The sequence below is a fragment of the Danio rerio genome, chromosome 2 (assembly GCF_052040795.2).
Source record: "Danio rerio strain M-AB ecotype USA chromosome 2, GRCz13ab, whole genome shotgun sequence".
Classification (NCBI taxonomy): domain Eukaryota; kingdom Metazoa; phylum Chordata; class Actinopteri; order Cypriniformes; family Danionidae; genus Danio; species Danio rerio.
Genome location: NC_141022.1, coordinates 13,949,137 through 13,967,354, shown reverse-complemented (window position 1 = coordinate 13,967,354; position 18,218 = coordinate 13,949,137). Strand labels below are relative to the sequence as shown.

The following is an 18,218-nucleotide window of genomic DNA, read 5'->3' as shown; positions in this document are numbered from 1 at the left end:
GCACTTGAGTGCGAAACTGAAGACGCAACGCCACTTTTAAGAGAGTGCTTTATATGCATTTATTAATCATTTTTACTTTTTAATTTTTTTTAAGTTTTTAACTATCATAGTTTACTAAAGATACGTCAGAGCAGCATGATGAATTTAACGAACATTTATGAGTGTCAGAAGTGGTGGATCTGTTCAGCAAAAGATTTGACTGTGTGTCACTGCATATTAAATGACCTAAAACTAAAGTAATCTCCAATAAATGGAGCGAGAGTGTTTTATCAAATACTTAAGTGTGCTTGGGCTCGGAAGGCAAAAAATGCAATGTCAGTGCGGGCCGAGGGCTAGAGGAAAAGGGGTGCCTGGGCACAGGTACTGGGTGCCTGGGCACAGTTCACGACAACCATGCCTAGTGTGAGTAAATCCTAAATATAAAGGTGAAAAAGCATGGATACCAAAAGGTTGAAAACGTACTTAGGGTGCTTTCACACCTGTGAATCGATTCAGTTGTTCCATAACAGAGATTACAAATGTTACATTGTTGCTCTTTGCTCTTTGCTCTTGGTGCGGTGCGCTTTCACACTGCAAAGTTTCTAATCGGACCAAAAGAGCTAAAACAAGTCACGTGTGAGTAAACTCTCCTCACATTGGTCAGAGAGTCAGGGTTTATTGTGTAGAGTCCTGCTAAGCTCTCAGGAGAGGTGGTGGTTTGGTGGTGTTTGACAAGGTGCGCGCAACGTGTCTGAAAAGTGAGGAGAGATGCGGTGGGGAGGGGTGAGAAGGATGGGCGACGGAGCCTATTTGAGGACTGGGAGGGAGACGCGAGATTACCGGGAGATTATTACTCGTTTATGGGCATGCGGAGACAAGCAAAACTTCCCGCCCTACTCATAATTCTCTCTTCATATAGCCGTATGCCTATTACATATCCACAAAACACAGTGATATAACCGCGCTCGGATTGGATCGCTTTCTCACTGCAATCAATCCGCTCCAGAGTTCGTTTCAATCAAGCCGAGACCACCTCCTTCAAGCGATCTCGGAGCAATTGATTTGGCACGAATCCAAGAGCAATTGGTGGTTTCACATATGCCAAACGAACCGCGCTAACTGGGCAAACGAGACAGGTTCCGAAACAAAACTGTAGGTGTGAAAGCACCCTTAGGCCCCGTTTACACTAGTGCGTTTTAGTTTGAAAACGCATAAGTTTTGCTACGGTTACGCCATCCGTCCACACTACGCCGGAGTTCTCGAGCGCCGAAAACGGAGCTTTTTGAAAACGCTGGAAAGGCCGTTTTCATTCTAAAACGCTGCTGCTCCGTCTCAGTGTGGATGGGGAAAGACGGAGACATCTGAAAACGGAGGCGGGGCTGCAAACGTTCGCCTATCTGATTGGGGCTTTTCCTCAATATTAAGTAGCCTAACACACACAGTTCAGTCTCGCATCCTCTTCTTGTAAGTTAAGACTTCGCAAGTTTGATCAAGGCTGCAGTCTCCCCCTTTTCAGTTTGATATATGGAAAACATACAGAGGACACGGGTAAATCTTCAAAGGGAACAGTGTACTTTATAACTTCATTCACATCACCTTGGCTACGTTGTTTCACTTTCTCAACAATAAAATGTAAACATGATTTAAGGAACTGCCTATTTTCTTTTTAATATTAGAAAACTTAACAGACAGCAGAAATGTTGAGGCGTCGTGCTGCATATATGAGCATCATCTTCACTGTGTGGATATTTATAACAAAACGGAGCCGATAACAACTGCCTCCTTTCAATTTCAGTGAAAATACGAAACGCACCCTCTCTTTTGCTGAATATCAGTTTTAATAATCGATAATTATAAAAGTATAACATACAATAAGTTTATACATTGTAGGAAATAAAGGCAAGCGATCAGTCAATGTACCTGGATTAATCATTAACTTATCTTTGCGCTTAACCAAAACATGTTACCCGTGAACAAGTAACTTAATAGATTCCAATGACCAAAGTCAGGGACTTGGCCTATGTCGTTAGATAAAGACAACAACATGAATGAAATATCACGTTTAGCAAATATAGCGAGATCAGATCCAGCGGGAGATGCTTGATGAGCAGTCCGACAAGCAGAGCTCTCATCTGGGTAGAAATGCTGGAGCGCTTGCCCCAGAGTGTGTGTGTGGTCACGTGATGTGCGTTTTCAGCGTTTTGGTGTGGACGGAGAGCTGTTCAGAAACGCTGGGTAAAACGCGAGTGTGGACGCGGATCGTTTTCATTCTACAACGCCGTTTTAAAACTAAAACGCACTAGTGTAGACGGGGCCTTAGACTATAAGTCCCAGTCCACACAAAGACATTTTTAACACAGCACTTTTTTTTTGGTTTCACTGTTTGTCTAAACAAAAACAAAGTTTCGAGAGACTTACTGAAACTTTCTGAATACTCTTGCCAGGGTGAAAATTTTCCAAAGCTCAGTGTAAAATGTGGTCATGACACTACAACCATGAGTTTTTTCCTCATGACGTCAGTGTGCATGCTGTTCTCTCCTTTTTGATTGGCCAACTGCTGAAATTGAATCTGACTGATTCACACCAAATGTGGAAGACACAAATAAGACAAATATTGCATGTTCACGGTAAAACACAACAGTAATCGGCATCTGTTTCAAGTTTAAGTTGACGTATTAAATTGTCCTGCGAAAATATTTAATAACACATTTGGTGTGATCCCAGCATTAAAGTGTCTTTGTCTTTGCCTGTTGGTTTGGTAAGCCCTTAACATGCATGAAGATGGAATTTCTTTAATGAAAGTGGGGAAAACTCTGTGTGAACAGGGCCTGAGAACTATACAATATACAGTTAATCATAGTAAAACCACTATATGGCTTTGTGTTCTATGGCAAATTTTATAGTTAAATATATATGACATTTATTTAACAGAAGCATTCATGAAAAAAATAATAAAGAAATTTCATATTTAATAAACATTTATTTGTTTGATATTAATGATACAGATTAACAGGTTTATGATATCATATAATGCTACTGTCAGGCATTCACCTTCAGCCATGAATCCCAGCACCCCAGATCTCTGTCACCTGAATTTTAATCCATGCCACCTGTGCACTTCCTGATTAACCTATAAGACACACTCAAAGCATTTTGTCTACATTTCTCTTACCTTAACTCCTCTGGCTCACTCTTGGGTCGTGGTCATCATCATCATCATCATCATAATCACACTACTCACCATCTATCCATTGTTAAAAGACTGAAATGTATAACAGATTTTATTTAATTTTAGTCCAGTTAACTAATAATTCATTTAAATCCCGAAACATTTTCTGAGATTAAATACTGAATGGCTTTGGACCTGTGGATCAATGAAATTGATCATATGACCCAAAGTACATGCAGGACCACTTCCTGAGCTGTTCAATCTGCAATCATATGAAAACTTGCCTTCAAAATTTTGTGGCCTCTTAACATTGAATTACCCACTCCACCATTTGAGGAAATTTTGGGAAATATATTTTGTTTTTCTTTAAGTTTTAGTCCTACAAACATTTCCTCAAAAACTCTCAAGGGGACTTTTTATTGATTGTAGATTTATTCAGCACATTCAGATTCATTCATTTTCTTGTCGGCTTAGTCCCTTTATTAGTCCGGGGTCTCCACAGTGGAATAAACCACCAACTTATCCTGCAAGTTTTTACACAGCGGATGCCCTTCCAGCCACAACCCATCCCTGGGAAACATCCATACACACTACGGACAATTTAGCCTACCCAATTCACCTGTACCACATGTCTTTGGACTGTGGGGGAAACCGGAGCACGTGGAGGAAACCCACGCGAACGCAGGGGAAACATGCAAACTCCACACAGAAACGCCAACTGAGCTGAGGTTCAAACCAGCGACCTTCTTGCTGTGAGGCGACAGCATTACCTACTGCGCCACTGCTTTGCCCCACATTCAGATTCAATATAGAAAAATATAAAAATGAATACACAATTCAGCTTTTAATCATTTCCATTGACAACCTTTAAAAATGGCATACAGTGAACACGAAAATGTAGGGAAATAATTAGAGTCACCTTTATTTTAATAGCACTTTTTACATGTCAATGCAGATTGTGTCAAAGCATCTCCAAAGTGATAAACATTCAAATTATAAACAAGATACAAATCATACCTCAATCTTTCTGTTTTGTTCTTTAGTAGCTTAATATGCTTTCATTTTCATTGCATTGGAAAAGAGCATCTTAGACATTTTTTTTTCAAATTGTCTTTTGTTCCATATAGAAGTCATATGAAATGCCTATATGAATCACTTAAACACATTTTTTTTCATAGTGTATAAAGTTGATTTTTAAATTATTTATTATACTTTGTCTCCAAGTTTTAGAAATAAGGTGTTTCTAATGTCACAATAGTCTCTAAAATTCTGAGTTCTGTCATCTGGAGAGGAACTTACTCTACCCCAGTTCAGCTGTATTCTTTGACATCCTGTTGAACACAAAGTTCCTTGTTCAGGATGCTACATATTATCTGCCTGGATGTTAGTAATATTGGTAGGCATCTCTCTCTACTCATTGTTAAAGACACTACACTTTCTGAGACTACTACTGATCCGTGGAAATCCCTAATTTGTAGATGTTAAACATTGCACTTAATTGAGGTGAAGTGACAGTAGTGTATATGCATGTGGTAGCAAAAGTTAAGAAGTATATGCCGAGTTACTGAGAGGTCTTGAACTTGATTTATCTCCAGAGCTCTTGAAACAAGTACTAAAATCTCCCCATCCAATTGGACAACAGAGAGCACATTCCTACCTCTAGGGGACGGTAGAAGCAACACACTTTAAACATCTACCTATGGCTTAACGGCAGGGATCACAAACTCAGTTCCCGGAGAGCCGCATTCCTGCGCAGTGTAAACATTGTGTATGCATGCAGTGTAAACATTGTCAAACAACAGATTGTTTAAAATTAATAGAATGTTTATGATCATATACAATAAATGTTTTTTTTTAGCATTATTTGTATTTTTGTAACCATGCTACTTTGATTAAAAAAAGAGATTTTAACTGGAAATGGGTGATTCATTTAAATAATTATTTCTATTAAAAACATTAGTTAGATAATACTTTATGCACAACTCTAACCTTATGCACATATTTATTTTAGAAATGTAAGTTTTTTTAACTCATAGTCACTCAGTCACTGCATTGTAGGTGCATTTTGCTAGTACTGGATTAGATTTGGTTTTCAGGAATGCCTTAATTATGAAGTAAAGTGTAGCCTTAGGCAGCCTGGTGGCTAAGTGGGTAGCACTGTTGCTTTACAGCATGATGATCACTGGTTCTGGTTCTGACTGGGCCAGTTGGCATTTCTGTTTGGAGTTTGCATGTTTCCCATGTTCACGTGGGTTTCCTTTGGGTGCCCCGGTTTCCCCCACAGTCCACAGACATGTGCTATAGGTGAATTGTGTAAACAAAAATTCCCATAGTGTGTAAATGTGAGTGTGTGGGTGTTTCCCAGCACTAGGTTGCAGCTGGGAAGGTCCACTGTGTAAAACATATGCTGGAATAGTTGGCTGCTCTATTCTGCTGTGGCGACCAGTGGTAAATAAGGAGGAAAATTAATGAAAGTATTATATCCTTGTGTTTTCTGTCCATAGCTGACAGAAGTTGCACCAGTGTGGTCTTCTGCTACTGTAGGCCATTAAATTTGGATGTGCTATATGTTCAGGGGATGTTTTTCTGCAAACTTTCAGTGTAACAAGTGTTTTTTTTTTTTAGTTAAGGCAACCATACAGTGCAAATTTCGAAGTTCAGGGAGAATGGTAACAGTGCCACTCATTAACTTCCTATCCGGTCTCCTGCAATATATAGCCCACATTTTCTATGCCTAAAGCCGCCACTTGGATGAAGGTCACTATAGTAAGGGCAGGTAGGAGCAGGTTGTGTTTTTGGAACTTAGTGACCTGCAGTAGACAGTCAAGCATCAATCAAGCATTTCTGTGGACTAGTAGAGGGATGTTTGGTTTTTGCATTTAGGCAAACTATACAAAAAATAAATAAATAAATTAATTAATTAATAATATAATAATTTTTATTATTATTTATAATATATTCATTTGAATATTTTCCTTTATCTGATGCAGATGAAATTAAAGTCTTCTAATATCTAATTTGCAGATTAAATATTTGAATTGACATCCAATTAAACAGCTTTACCGTATAAAGTTGCTGAGTGAATATCAAAGTAAAGTTCAAATTAGGAAATAAAATTATAAATATTCATTATATATAAGATTTCACATGTATTATACTTAATTTGAAGACATTTATGAACTAGGGCATATCGTAATTCAATATTACAATGTAGATTGTTTTTAAAATTAAACTAAATTGTAACTGTGATGCACCAAGATTAATACAATTTATTCTCTCTCTCTCTCTCTCTCTCTCTCTCTCTCTCTCTCTATCACTAGGAAGCATTTGTGGAGCTCTACAGCAGCCAGAGGGATTCTGTGTTTCACAGTTCATGGTCATCAATAGTAACGGTCTTTGGTCTAGCTGCTCTCGGGGCTGTTGGCTTGACCATAGGAGCCTACCTTGCTCAACAATAAGGAACCTTCTGCTTCTTCACACGCCTTCCCTCTTTTCTATCGATTCAACACTCTCTGTGCTGTCAAAATTCCATTCTCTGCTTTCCCCAAAAGACATTCATGTCCCAAGACTGATCCTCTATAAAGCCTTGCTCCCACTCTTTTCAAGTCTTTCTTTCCCACTTTATTTCAAGTCTCTGCTTTCAGAAAGTCAGAAAAAAAAGAAAATTAATGCACAGCCGACACATAATGAGAGGTTGGCAAAAAAGATAGACAAAAGGTGAAAGACACTGATGACATTGTTTAAATTAATTCACATTTTAAATAATTTTGAGTGTAGTACATAACAGACTTACTGGTTTCCTTATATAAATATGAAGATGATTATAAAGATATAATTATCTGCATGAAGCATCTGCACTAAAGTAGATCCTGGTTTTTTAAACAAGTCTTGTTTTTTGTAGGATAGTTTTATAGTGTATGAAGAAAAAGAAATAGTGCAACTGTTAAGGCAGTTGTTTAGCCGATAGTGTATGTAAATGTTTAGTCACAGTATCCCTTGCACACATGGCAATTTTGATTTGATTATAGTCGACTCTGCCGCGATTGCTCATCTAAAAAAAGAATGCTACCATCAAAACCACGGTCCACACTAAAAAAAGTAGACTGAGACCACTGGACAGTTAATTCTCTAATCACTTCCAAAGGACTCTGCTGCAGTTAAAATGAAGTATGAATGGATCATGGAGTTAAGACAACTGATGAGAAACTAAAACCGGACAAGATTCACCATCAAAAAGGCAGAAGGCTTAAACCATCTTTAAACATCTAATGCAACACAGAAAGTTCAAAACAAACAATGTCCAAAAAAGGAACCAAAAACCTTGTCAAAATATTCAATGTGGCTTCAGTTATTCAACTCTAATCATGTGAAGCTCCAAGAACATTTCTGTGTATCAAAAAAAAAAAAAAAAAGAAATTCCACAATTATTATGGGCGATTTGACGTTTGCAGTTGGGCTGCTGACTCTAATGGCAATACTTACTAAAAGCACAGCCCGACGACCTGCCGTGGGAGAAAAGGTTCATCATTACAGTTTTTATAATTACAATTGAACCACTGAACTTACATGGGATGTTTTGAAAATAGTCTTGATTCCTTTTCCGAACATTGAACATCTCTGGACTGCTGTCTATGGAGGATGAGGTACCTTATATCTTAATTTTTGCTCAGAAGATAAATGAAGGTCTGAGGAGGGTTTTAATTTTTAATTAAGGGTTTTTTATTTTATTAGCTCTTCACAAGTTTTCTGGTGATAAAAACACCATAACGTGTGTATACTGTGTATTGTCTTTAACCCAGCATACAATATTGTTTTGAATGTTCAGTAAGCTGTCACATAAAATTTGACCTAAAGTATCACATTGTAAACACTGAGCAAACCAGGACCATTGGTGCATTCACATCATGTTGTGGTTACAAGATTAGTAGCATTCTCGTGAAAATTGTAAATAGAATTTGTAAACTAGAAGCTTTTAGACAGCTTATTTAAGTTTCTTGTACCATCTGACTGTTCTACCACTTAACTTTAAGTCAGAGAACATTAAACAGCCCAGAAGAGAATAGTACGTCTTTCAGGTACATCCCTCAAACATCTCTCTTCAGAATGTGACAAGCACACCATGTGTCATGATAAGAAACAAAAATCATCTTCACGTTTGGAAATATTCTACATATTTTAGCACTAATTAGAAATTCAGAGCACCTAATGTCAGTCACCTAAGCAATTACATACATTAGCTTTTGAAAATATTACTTTGTTTGATTTATTCAGTTACAAAATATTTGTTAAATGAATTTAAATGTAAATAAATTGTATACATGAGTAACTGTAATAGGATGTAATAGGCTATTAAGGACTCTATTTAGCAAAACCAAATACAATTATCCAAAACTAGCTGAATTATATAAACCCAATGCACTTCTTCCTGTTTATTCATTTTGATTTTAGTGGAACAAATGAAAAATACAATATACAATACAGATCGCAGATGTCCTTATACACAAAGAATCCCAGCTTCAGAAGAGGCAACAACAAAATGTCCATGTTGTAAATAAAACAAATATTAGTAATTGATTTTACTTAGTCATTTGTGATGTATAATGGCAATTTAAATTAAAACACCATATTTCATGTGGTATATTTCATGTGGCTTGAGCCGCATGCGTTTCATTCTGCATTCTTCATTTGTCATTCTGACAAAATGTCTTAAATCAAATATATTCTAAATGCTTTACTGTAAAACATTGAATTAATAAGAAATGTTTTCAATTAAACTAAGTTATGGTTTTAGGGGGTCATCTGCTAGTGGCAAATAATAATGGCTACCAAAATATAATTATAGTTTAGCTTGACATAAGCAACAAACACTTTCTTAACCTATATCAAGATGTATTCTATAAAAAAAAACAGTCTTAACCAGTCATGTTTCTCAACTACATTTAGGGATTTTACACAACACTGAAATAATTAACACTTTAAAACAGGTTTCAAAGTAAAAGCTATAACTTCATGCATTTTAAAAAGTTCAATTATATATGCCCTTCGAAAAGCTTTTAATATGGATTTAAATATTATTATTCAACCCACATCAGAAAATAGTTTGTGACGCACTCCAAATGAAACTGAACAAATTTGTAAATTATATTAATAAATTAGCAGTTTCTTTGTATTTTGTGATTCGTGTTTTTTTCTTTTTCTCTGTTTATTAAGCCTTTCGAATTGCATTACAGGACTTTGATTTTATTTTCTTTCAACAACTTTTAACCTTGAAAAGTTTGAGTCTGGGTTGGTGGTTGTAGTTCTCAGGGAAAGGCTTGTAATAAACTGCCAGTACATTTTCTGTTATTTTAAAGATGTATTTTTCTATATATTATATCTTATCCATTATATTAATTCAAACAAAATGTCAATAAATTTCACTTTGTTAATGTTGTGATAACTAGCAATGTAGCCGTCGCGAATGCCTGTATAACACTCCTTGTCGTTGTGGAGCTGGGTCTATACGCCCCCCTCACTTTCATAAACAGACCATTTAGAAACAGATGATTAATAATTATATGAACATTTTGGATCTTATTCAGCTGCCCCCCACTTTTAAAATGTCTACTACGCCCCTGCTACCATCTGATTCTATGTTGAAACTTGCCTGCCTGACTACTTCAATGAAAGCTGCGTTGATATCTAACCCTTCTTGTTTACACCATTACAGACAACTAAGCAACAGCATGGATCCAGCAGTATTTTTAGTTCATCTATGTCAAGGTGAGCCTTTTCCTGAGAACTACATACAGGATTTTCTGAACATTGCTGAATGGAGATAAATAAAATAAAATAAATGAAAAAAAAAATACAGCATCAAGTCTTATTTCTCCTTTTTTTTTTAAATTGTATACAATAAACACAAATAAAGTAAACACTTGTATAGCAGGATGTTTTGTTGGACATTGTTGGCATGATGTTTTCCACAACTTTATGACCAAGAATTTAGTATATTATAATGTCAGAATCTGTAATCACACTATAGCTCTCTGTTGACACAGTATAATTGATAAGATTACAAACTTCAAATTGCAGCACATTCATCAAAAAATTAAACAAGCAAACGTACTTGAAAAAGTTTATTCTGCTAATTTTAAATGGTAATTTTACAGTCTGTTTAAACAATTCTGAAATTAATTGCATTCATGCCAAAAAAGAGATGTAGCCTAAATCAGTCTAACAATACATTTGTTTTGACGAGACGTTTATAGCTTATAAAACATGTTGTTTATATAAAATGCCACTATAATTAATGTTTCATGAATATTTTTTAAATAATAAATGTATTTTCATAATATGATATCTATATTGTTCTGTGCTAAATACTGATAAAATATTGTGCATTTCCTTTAGCAACTTAAAAATTACTGACATAATTAAACCCAAATAGCATACGAATGTGGGCATCTTTAGGCAGTTATGCAGCACTGCTGGTATTTTTTCGGCCCAGACAAAATGAATGTAGGCCTTAAGTGGCCCTCCTGTACAATTGCAAAGGTGGGCAAAAGATTCAAATTCATACATTGGCCATATAAGGAAAAGATTTGGCACTCATGGCAAAATCTAATCTGTACGTGAGCCGAATGTGGCCCATGTGGAAAATGATAAATTTGGCCCAAATGATGGAGGTCAAATGTGGGCCACAATTGGCAAAATGTGGCACAGTCATTTAAGGGTAATCTGGGTCTAAACATAAAGTGGCTCTCACGTGTAAGCGCAAATATTATCTTAAGACATAATTGTGCCACTTTTGACAAATATTTGGCACAGTAAGATCTGGCTATTGCGGCTGTGAGCCTAATGTGGCCCAGAGAAAATATGGAAAATGTGGCCCAGTTATCTTAAGACATATGTGTGCCACTTTTGGCAAATATTTGGCACAGTACGCTGTGGCTATTGTGGCTGTGAGTCTAATGTGGCCCAGAGAAAAGATGAAAAATGTGGCCCAGTTATCTTAAAACATATGTGGGCCAGTTATGGTGAATATTCAGCTCAGTAAGCTATGGCTAATTTGGATTTGAGCCTATAGTGGCCCAGAGAAAATATGGCAAATGTGGCCCAGTTATCCTAAAACAAATGTGGGCTACTTTTGGTAAATGTTTGGCACAGTTAGCTCTGCCTAATGTTGCTGTGAGCCTAAAGCGGCCCAAAGAAGATATGGCAAATGTGTCCCAGTTATCCTTAAACAAACGTGGGCCACTTTTGGCAAATATTTGGCACAGTTAGCTCTGGCTAATGTGACTGTGAGCCTAAAGTGGCTTAGAGAAGATATGGCAAATGTGGCCCAGTTATCCTAAAACATATGTGGACCACATAGACTTAAGTCACCGTCATGGAGAAAAGTGTTTGCTTTAGTTGAGCTCATAGCCCTGAACCTCTTAAAGGGCACCTATGGTGAAACATCTAATCTGTTTGGACAGACATGTGTGTGGGTATAGTGTATAGACCATCATATTGGGGTGATATCACCACACCCAGTCCTTTTATTTTTTTTAAATTTACAATGCAAAAACGGTGGACCAATTGGAGACCGACCGCAACTTGACGTAGAAGTGTGGTTCCCCTGCCCAACGAATTGATTGACAGCTGCGTATTAACATGTCCTGTAGTCATGTGTATAATCATATCAACAAGACCAGACGTGCACAAAGCAACCGGGAATAAAAGGTCTGTTCAGTTTGCTAGGATCATCAATCATCATCAAATGTGATCAAGAGTGAGTTTTACAAGTTTAAAATGTTTTAAAACAGTGCATGTGTGTAATGAAGTACAACAATTTACTTCAGCTGTACTTCATCAGCACAGCTGTGTGTCAGAACAATTATAAAGGAATACGCTTCGATCCCGCTTTGTGGACGTTACATCAGGTTTATTTTGTACATTAACATAACATATATCCATACAGCAGCGGAGATTATCCTTTATCCTGTCACATTTGCTTGCAAAAAGAGTGCAAAGCTAAATGCGCGCTCTGTCTGTCTCTCTCTCTGTGTATGTGTGTGTGTGTGTGTGTCTGCAATGTGTATCTGTGTGTGTGTGTGTATGTGTGTGTGCACTTGAACTTTGTAACAACATTGTGTGTGATTTATCGATGCAACTCTACAACAAATACTCATTGGCAAAGTTCTTACTGTCGTATTTCTCACAAACGATATGTGAGATCTGCTTCCTTTAAGTCTGTCTGTTGTCTTGTGCAGCCGAGAGAGGAGATTAAGGCATGCAGAAAGGCATGTAGAAACAGTAGGCGGGAAGGACTAGCCTTATAGGCGCAGTACGACAAAACCGCTACCCCATGCAAAAAGGTATAGGATAGAATCTTGTAAAAGGTCTAATAAAAAAATCTGATGGGTGTTTTAAACTGAAACTTTACAGACACATTCTGGAGACGCAAAAGTCTTATATTAAATCTGAAAAAGGGGTAGCCTAGGTGCCCTTTATTATACATTTTTTTTGGAAAGCTGTAACTTTTAAGAACTTTGCTTGATAAGTTTATTCATTACAGCAAAGAAGCCAAGTAAAAAAAAAAAAAAAACTTAAGTGAGGCTCAACCTGTGATGAAATAATATAATTCACTGATGTTAACCAATGTTTAATCCATTGTTAGAAGTAACGTTATAACATGCTTGCACATGCCACAGAATAATGAAAGTTTATAAGCAAAAAAATGTCTATGGTTCAACTTCATCATATAAAGAATAATAAAAGTGACAAAATCAACAACGTCAACATAAACAGCAGAATCAAAAGCAAATAATGAAAGCTGTAGCATCAATAAGCTATATAATGTAACATATTGTAACCTGCATTCTGGAGATAAACATTCCATTTAACATTCCAGAAAACAAGTCTGGGAGACTTTACAGAACCACTCTCTGCCTACTTCAAAAGAACATGACAGATAAGATAAGGAAGAAAAAAAAAAAACCTCTTTAGCCAACGTTCTGCTCACAGACAAGACATTCCTCAAAATTAAACAAAGACATTTAGAACCCAAATCTCTTGTTTAATTTCATTTAACTTTTTTAATGTGTACAATCCCTGATATAGACTATACACATTCGTACTTTCAGGCCTTTTTAAAAGCATCAATGATGTAAGGATATGGGAACTATGTTAATGTACCTTTAATGTGATGTACTTGTAGAGTGTTTGGTGTCAATAGAATGCCCTCGACATTTTATAACACATGATGCATAGATCGAGACCATAACTCGCATTGCTTTATTCTTTAAAGCTCTGTATTAAATGCCTGTCCGCATGCTTTAGGCGGGCGCTCAAATTTGCATACGCGCAGCCCAGAGACAAAGGAAGGTTCGCGCGCAAACTTTCCCCTGAAATCATTGGTCAGAATGCTGTACGGGTTGTCACGTGACCCGCAGGTATAAGCACACTTCCCCCCAAACATCTGGGCAGAAAGAGAACGTCCCAAAAAGGAACATCATTGACGGTGGTCCCTTTAAGGGCCACACGGCTCTTCACAGCCGCATAGACTTTCCCGCCTCGTTTTCTTTATTTTCCGGCAAAGTAAATTCAGTTTAAAGTTTGCGATCGTGTTCGTCCGAACTGCATTACAAACTCCACGCATCAAAGGACATCAAGAGTAGTTTTCATCACGACGGAAGAGAGACGCATAAAAGAGACCTCCAGACATGAAAAACCAGGTGATTTTAGTTATGCGATTAAGCTGTGCCCCTTTTATCAAAAAGGTGTTTTTTATAACCTTGGTGGTCCTTAACGGTGCGGGTGGAACTGAAAGTTTTGTCACTCTTTCATCTGAAATCTCTATCTCCTAGCTTTACTATTTCTCTTTGCTGTTACATGTTCTATAGACCCGATATCTCCACGTGGTTTACCTTTGTTTTGTGTTAAATGTATGTTTGTGCATTTGTTTGTTCGTTACGTCTGACTAGTCAATAAATTCCATTATAATCAAATGAATTGTATTGTTTGCCTCACGAGAAAATGTCACTGAAATACAGATTCCCCTGCCTAGCTATTATAAGTTGTTTAAAACTTTTGAATGATTAATCTACTTCACAAGAAGTAGCAATTAAATTCCCTTTTTCTAAATGAATAGATTACCGTGTCCGCTCGGAAGAGCGGCGGCTCTGCTTGTGTTCGTTTGGTCAAATTAACAATAAATTGATCCGGAATATTAATGATTAATAATAATTCGTTATTGTTGATAATTAATATTCAGAATCTGGGAATCCGCTCGGTCGCGCGAGCTTGATCATTTACAATCATATGTTTGTTTGACCAAATTGACTGAAGCTTAAGCCGGAATATTAATAATTAAGAATAAACCGTTATTGTTGATTTATTAATATTCATCAAATGAGCTAATTTCATGTTACATATATTGGTGGAGAGAATGCGGGCAGTTTTCCAAACATTTTCTGTGAAACAAACTTTCCAATTCATTGTGATTTATTAAGCGCTATAGAAGAAAAAAAAGGACCGCGAGAAGCATTTCCTTTTCTTCAAAGCTGGGAGGACGGAAAGCCTGCTCCAGCTATTCTGTTCACTAAACACAGCAGAGAGCTGCCCGTGTAGAGTGTAACAGTTTAAACTGCAGTTCATATATATTTTGAATCGATTTTGCTGAGACGCACGATCCGCAAATCATTTGAATATATTAGTGTGCCTGTCGGAGGAAAAGACGCCTCTCTCAGCGCTTGTAAGACAGTTTGGTAACCCCAAACCTGTACGTTTAAAAGGCCTTTATAGCTAGAAAACCTCTAGACTATTTCTCCCGTGGTTTCAAACTGTTAGATTAGCTGCCTAACGTTTAACCTCTTTGCTTCGCCGCCGTGCGAAATTAATTTCAGAACTGCTGGACGGTTTTAAATTTATGTATTTGGGAGCTGCAAGCTTGCCAATTAACCGCTTTCTGACGAAGGGAATTCTCAGAATCATAAGCGTGTTTTAAATGGTACCGAAATCTGATATGGATGTGAATTCCCATATTTCAGTTATGTTCGTCCGGACCAAATATGTGTACAAACGTGCACCGCCTCGAGAGACGTCTCGCATTTTATGTTTTTTTGTCTAATTGTAATGGTCGAATATTATTATCAGTGTTACGGCAACATGATATATAATGACCGTTTATGCGAATCTTAGTGGTTCGCGCTTTGCCTTTGTGAAGTCAGCCGCATACCAAGTTATGAATGAGAACTCATTCATAAAAACGACCCTTCGAGCGCTCATTGACTCCTCGTCCACGTAACTCGTGCGCGCGCACGCATGCGTGAATGACGTAGTCACCACCCCAAAGCATAAGATCCGCCTTCAGGAGGCAGAGTGTGTGACGCGGCTTACATCACAGGGCAAAACAACTCGCTAGCTTCTAACGACTAGCCTTAAGTAAACTAACCCTTCGCGTCTTAATATTACCAAACTGTTAGCACAAGGCTAACCGGATGCGAAGCGTAACAACTTGCTAGCGGCTAACGCCAGCTAATGCTTAAGCAAACCAACCCTTCACATTTTGTAACATTAAAAAAACTTTAGCACAAGGCTAACCGAATGTGAAGTGCAACTCGGAAACATCTCCCCCTGTCTCCTTCTGCTCTCCTCACATCAGTTCCGCCCACCATTGTGTCTCAAGTGGTCTGAAATGGTCAAACAGTTTGGAGTTAATTTGTTTTAATTTCGATTAAGCATTTTATTTTCCCTGTTATCATTTTATCCAAACAATAGTTTAGTTACCTAAGTATAGATTATTGGTCTGTTTTTATTTCTTTTGGTATTATGAATTATTTTGTTACTTTCAATTTTTTTAATTAATTTTCTGCCTTCTGTCTTTTTCATTTTAATACCGTTGTCCAGTTTATTTTGTTATTACTTGATTTTTAATCAAGTTCCCAATAATCTATTCTAAACTTAGGTCATGTTTAATTTTAATTTTGTTGGTTTTGCTATTTAGGGAATAGCCTTTAATCTCTCTATTATTATCATTAATAGGCATAATTTTTCTTCCCTTTTTTTTTTTTTTTTTTACTCCATCTTTTCCTCATGCCTTATTTATTCCCTCACCTCTTAGGTTATAGGGAAAGTATAACTATATTAGGGCAAGTATTAGTCTGAAGCTAAATTCAGAGCTATCAATCTATAGATCCCACATCTGATCAAAACATGTTGGGCTAACCCATGAATGTTTGTAGATGCCCCTGAATACTAAGGCACTCTTTCTACTTTTTCTAAGCCGTCCTGTACTGCCTTTACCTATAGGGGATTATTATGATTATTCTTTTAGATTCTTTTATGCCGATTTAATTTTCCTTTAGCCTCCCTCCATCACAGGGTGATAACCTTCTCTATCTATCACATACTACAGCATACTAAGATTCCTACTCCAACTGGCTCGCCCAGAATAGTAGATCCATAGTACTGCCCGTATCCGGACCCGAGTCCTCTGTGCTTGTGTGGTACCTGTACAAGCGTACAGGTTATTCAGGTTGCAGATCAAAAGATTGGGTTCATCTGTCTGACATAACTGACCCCTGCTGAAGGATGCGTTAGATACCTTGGCGTTTTGTCTCTCCGGCTTGTGTGGATCACAGTGGCATCAGCAATCGTACTCCAAGAAGCACCATCCGTGTCAACTGGCATACGATCAATCTTGGTTAATTACCCTGTCATGATTCCACACACGTGCCCGCCTGAGTGAGATTGGCCACCTCATTCTACAGGCCTAGTGCGGCACCGGAATCATCAGGCAAAACCCAATTTTGAATCATGCCAGGCGGTCAGTGACTTTCTTAAGTGCTACGTATTGTGCTAAAAGCCTACGCTGTGTGAGTTCACAACCGAGTTACATTATAGGCAAGTGATCTGATAGCGACTGCAGTAGGAGTTGGGGAAAGTCTAGCCAGATAGCACGCTCTTGCGACCTTCATCTGAATGCCTTTCACTCACCACCAAGTGTAAATAGCATGTAAAACCTAGTCTAAACCTAGCCCACTACAGGACTATAAAAAGAACCTTTTAGACATGCCCATAGGCTTTGCTATTCTCTCTCTCTCTATCTCTCTCTCCCTCGTTTCTCATCCTTGTCTGTCTTTCAGTTTTATTTTTATTCATATTTACTGATATCCATATTAGTATTTTCTTTCATTTTTCTTTCCCTGTACACTCGTTCATCCGAGCGAGGTGCCCTTTTTGTCTAACTTATCGTTAGTATTATTCATTTTTGTTTTTTTGGGGTTACTGTTATTTTTATTTACTTAATTATTTTTATTTACTTTGACCTGTTCAGAGACCACGCTATTGAGAACCACCAGGGTGATTTAAATAATTGATTGATAATTTGCACAGCCTGGCGCATGACTAAAAGCTTTGAGGCCAGTACGTAGATATCAACTGTTATCTAGCCACCCAAATTCGACATCCGAATTGTCCGGCCCCCAGTGGATCCTTAGAAGGACCAACGTCTAGCCGGCACATACCCCCTAGCTGACAACCCTGTCAGACTAATAATATAGCACAATGCTAACATCCACTCGATTTGGCCATGTGGGTCTCTCTCTCTCTCCCTTGTGATCTCTGTCTCACCCAACAGACCAGCATGTCAAGTGCATCCAGCCCGCTGCTCACTGGGACCAACTGGAGGCCTGGTTAAGTGCTTAACCCACAACCTCCTGCCCAACGACGCCATGGAGCTGCAGCGGCCAAGCAGAGAACAGCTGGACGTCTGTATTAATCCGCTGAGAGCGAACGACCTAGCCCGGAGCCATGACAGCCAAGCCCAGACTCAACTCTCCAGGGCCCTGACACACCTCACCCTTGCACCGGCCAGACCCATAGGAAAGGGTCTCAACCAGCTGGAGCATCGAGCCCAGAACGCCTGCAAGACGACGAGGGAAAAGGACGCCGAACTTCTGGAGCAAATGGATGGACTGCAGCGCGCCCCGATGGAGCTACAAGCGGACAACGGACACAAGGAGCGACAAGAGGAGAAAGCCAAATATGAACTGAGTGTAAAGCTACAAAGCTGAAACACTATTGCAAAGAGCAGAACTAAAGA

The 18,218-nt window shown here is 38.0% G+C and overlaps 2 protein-coding genes across 2 annotated transcripts in view; both read left to right on the top strand.

Moving 5' to 3' along the window:
• bcl2b (BCL2 apoptosis regulator b) overlaps window positions 1-9,538 on the top strand; it is a 29,770-nt gene extending 20,232 nt beyond the window's left edge. The window contains exon 2 of the mRNA XM_087240547.1: window positions 6,469-9,538. Coding sequence (XP_087096673.1) covers window positions 6,469-6,606 — 138 coding nt within the window. The 3' untranslated portion in view covers window positions 6,607-9,538. The remainder of the gene's footprint in view (window positions 1-6,468) is intronic.
• The window catches only part of LOC147846232 (uncharacterized), an 849,179-nt gene that overhangs the window by 319,000 nt on the left and 511,961 nt on the right, over window positions 1-18,218 (top strand). The gene's annotated exons all lie outside the window — the stretch shown is intronic.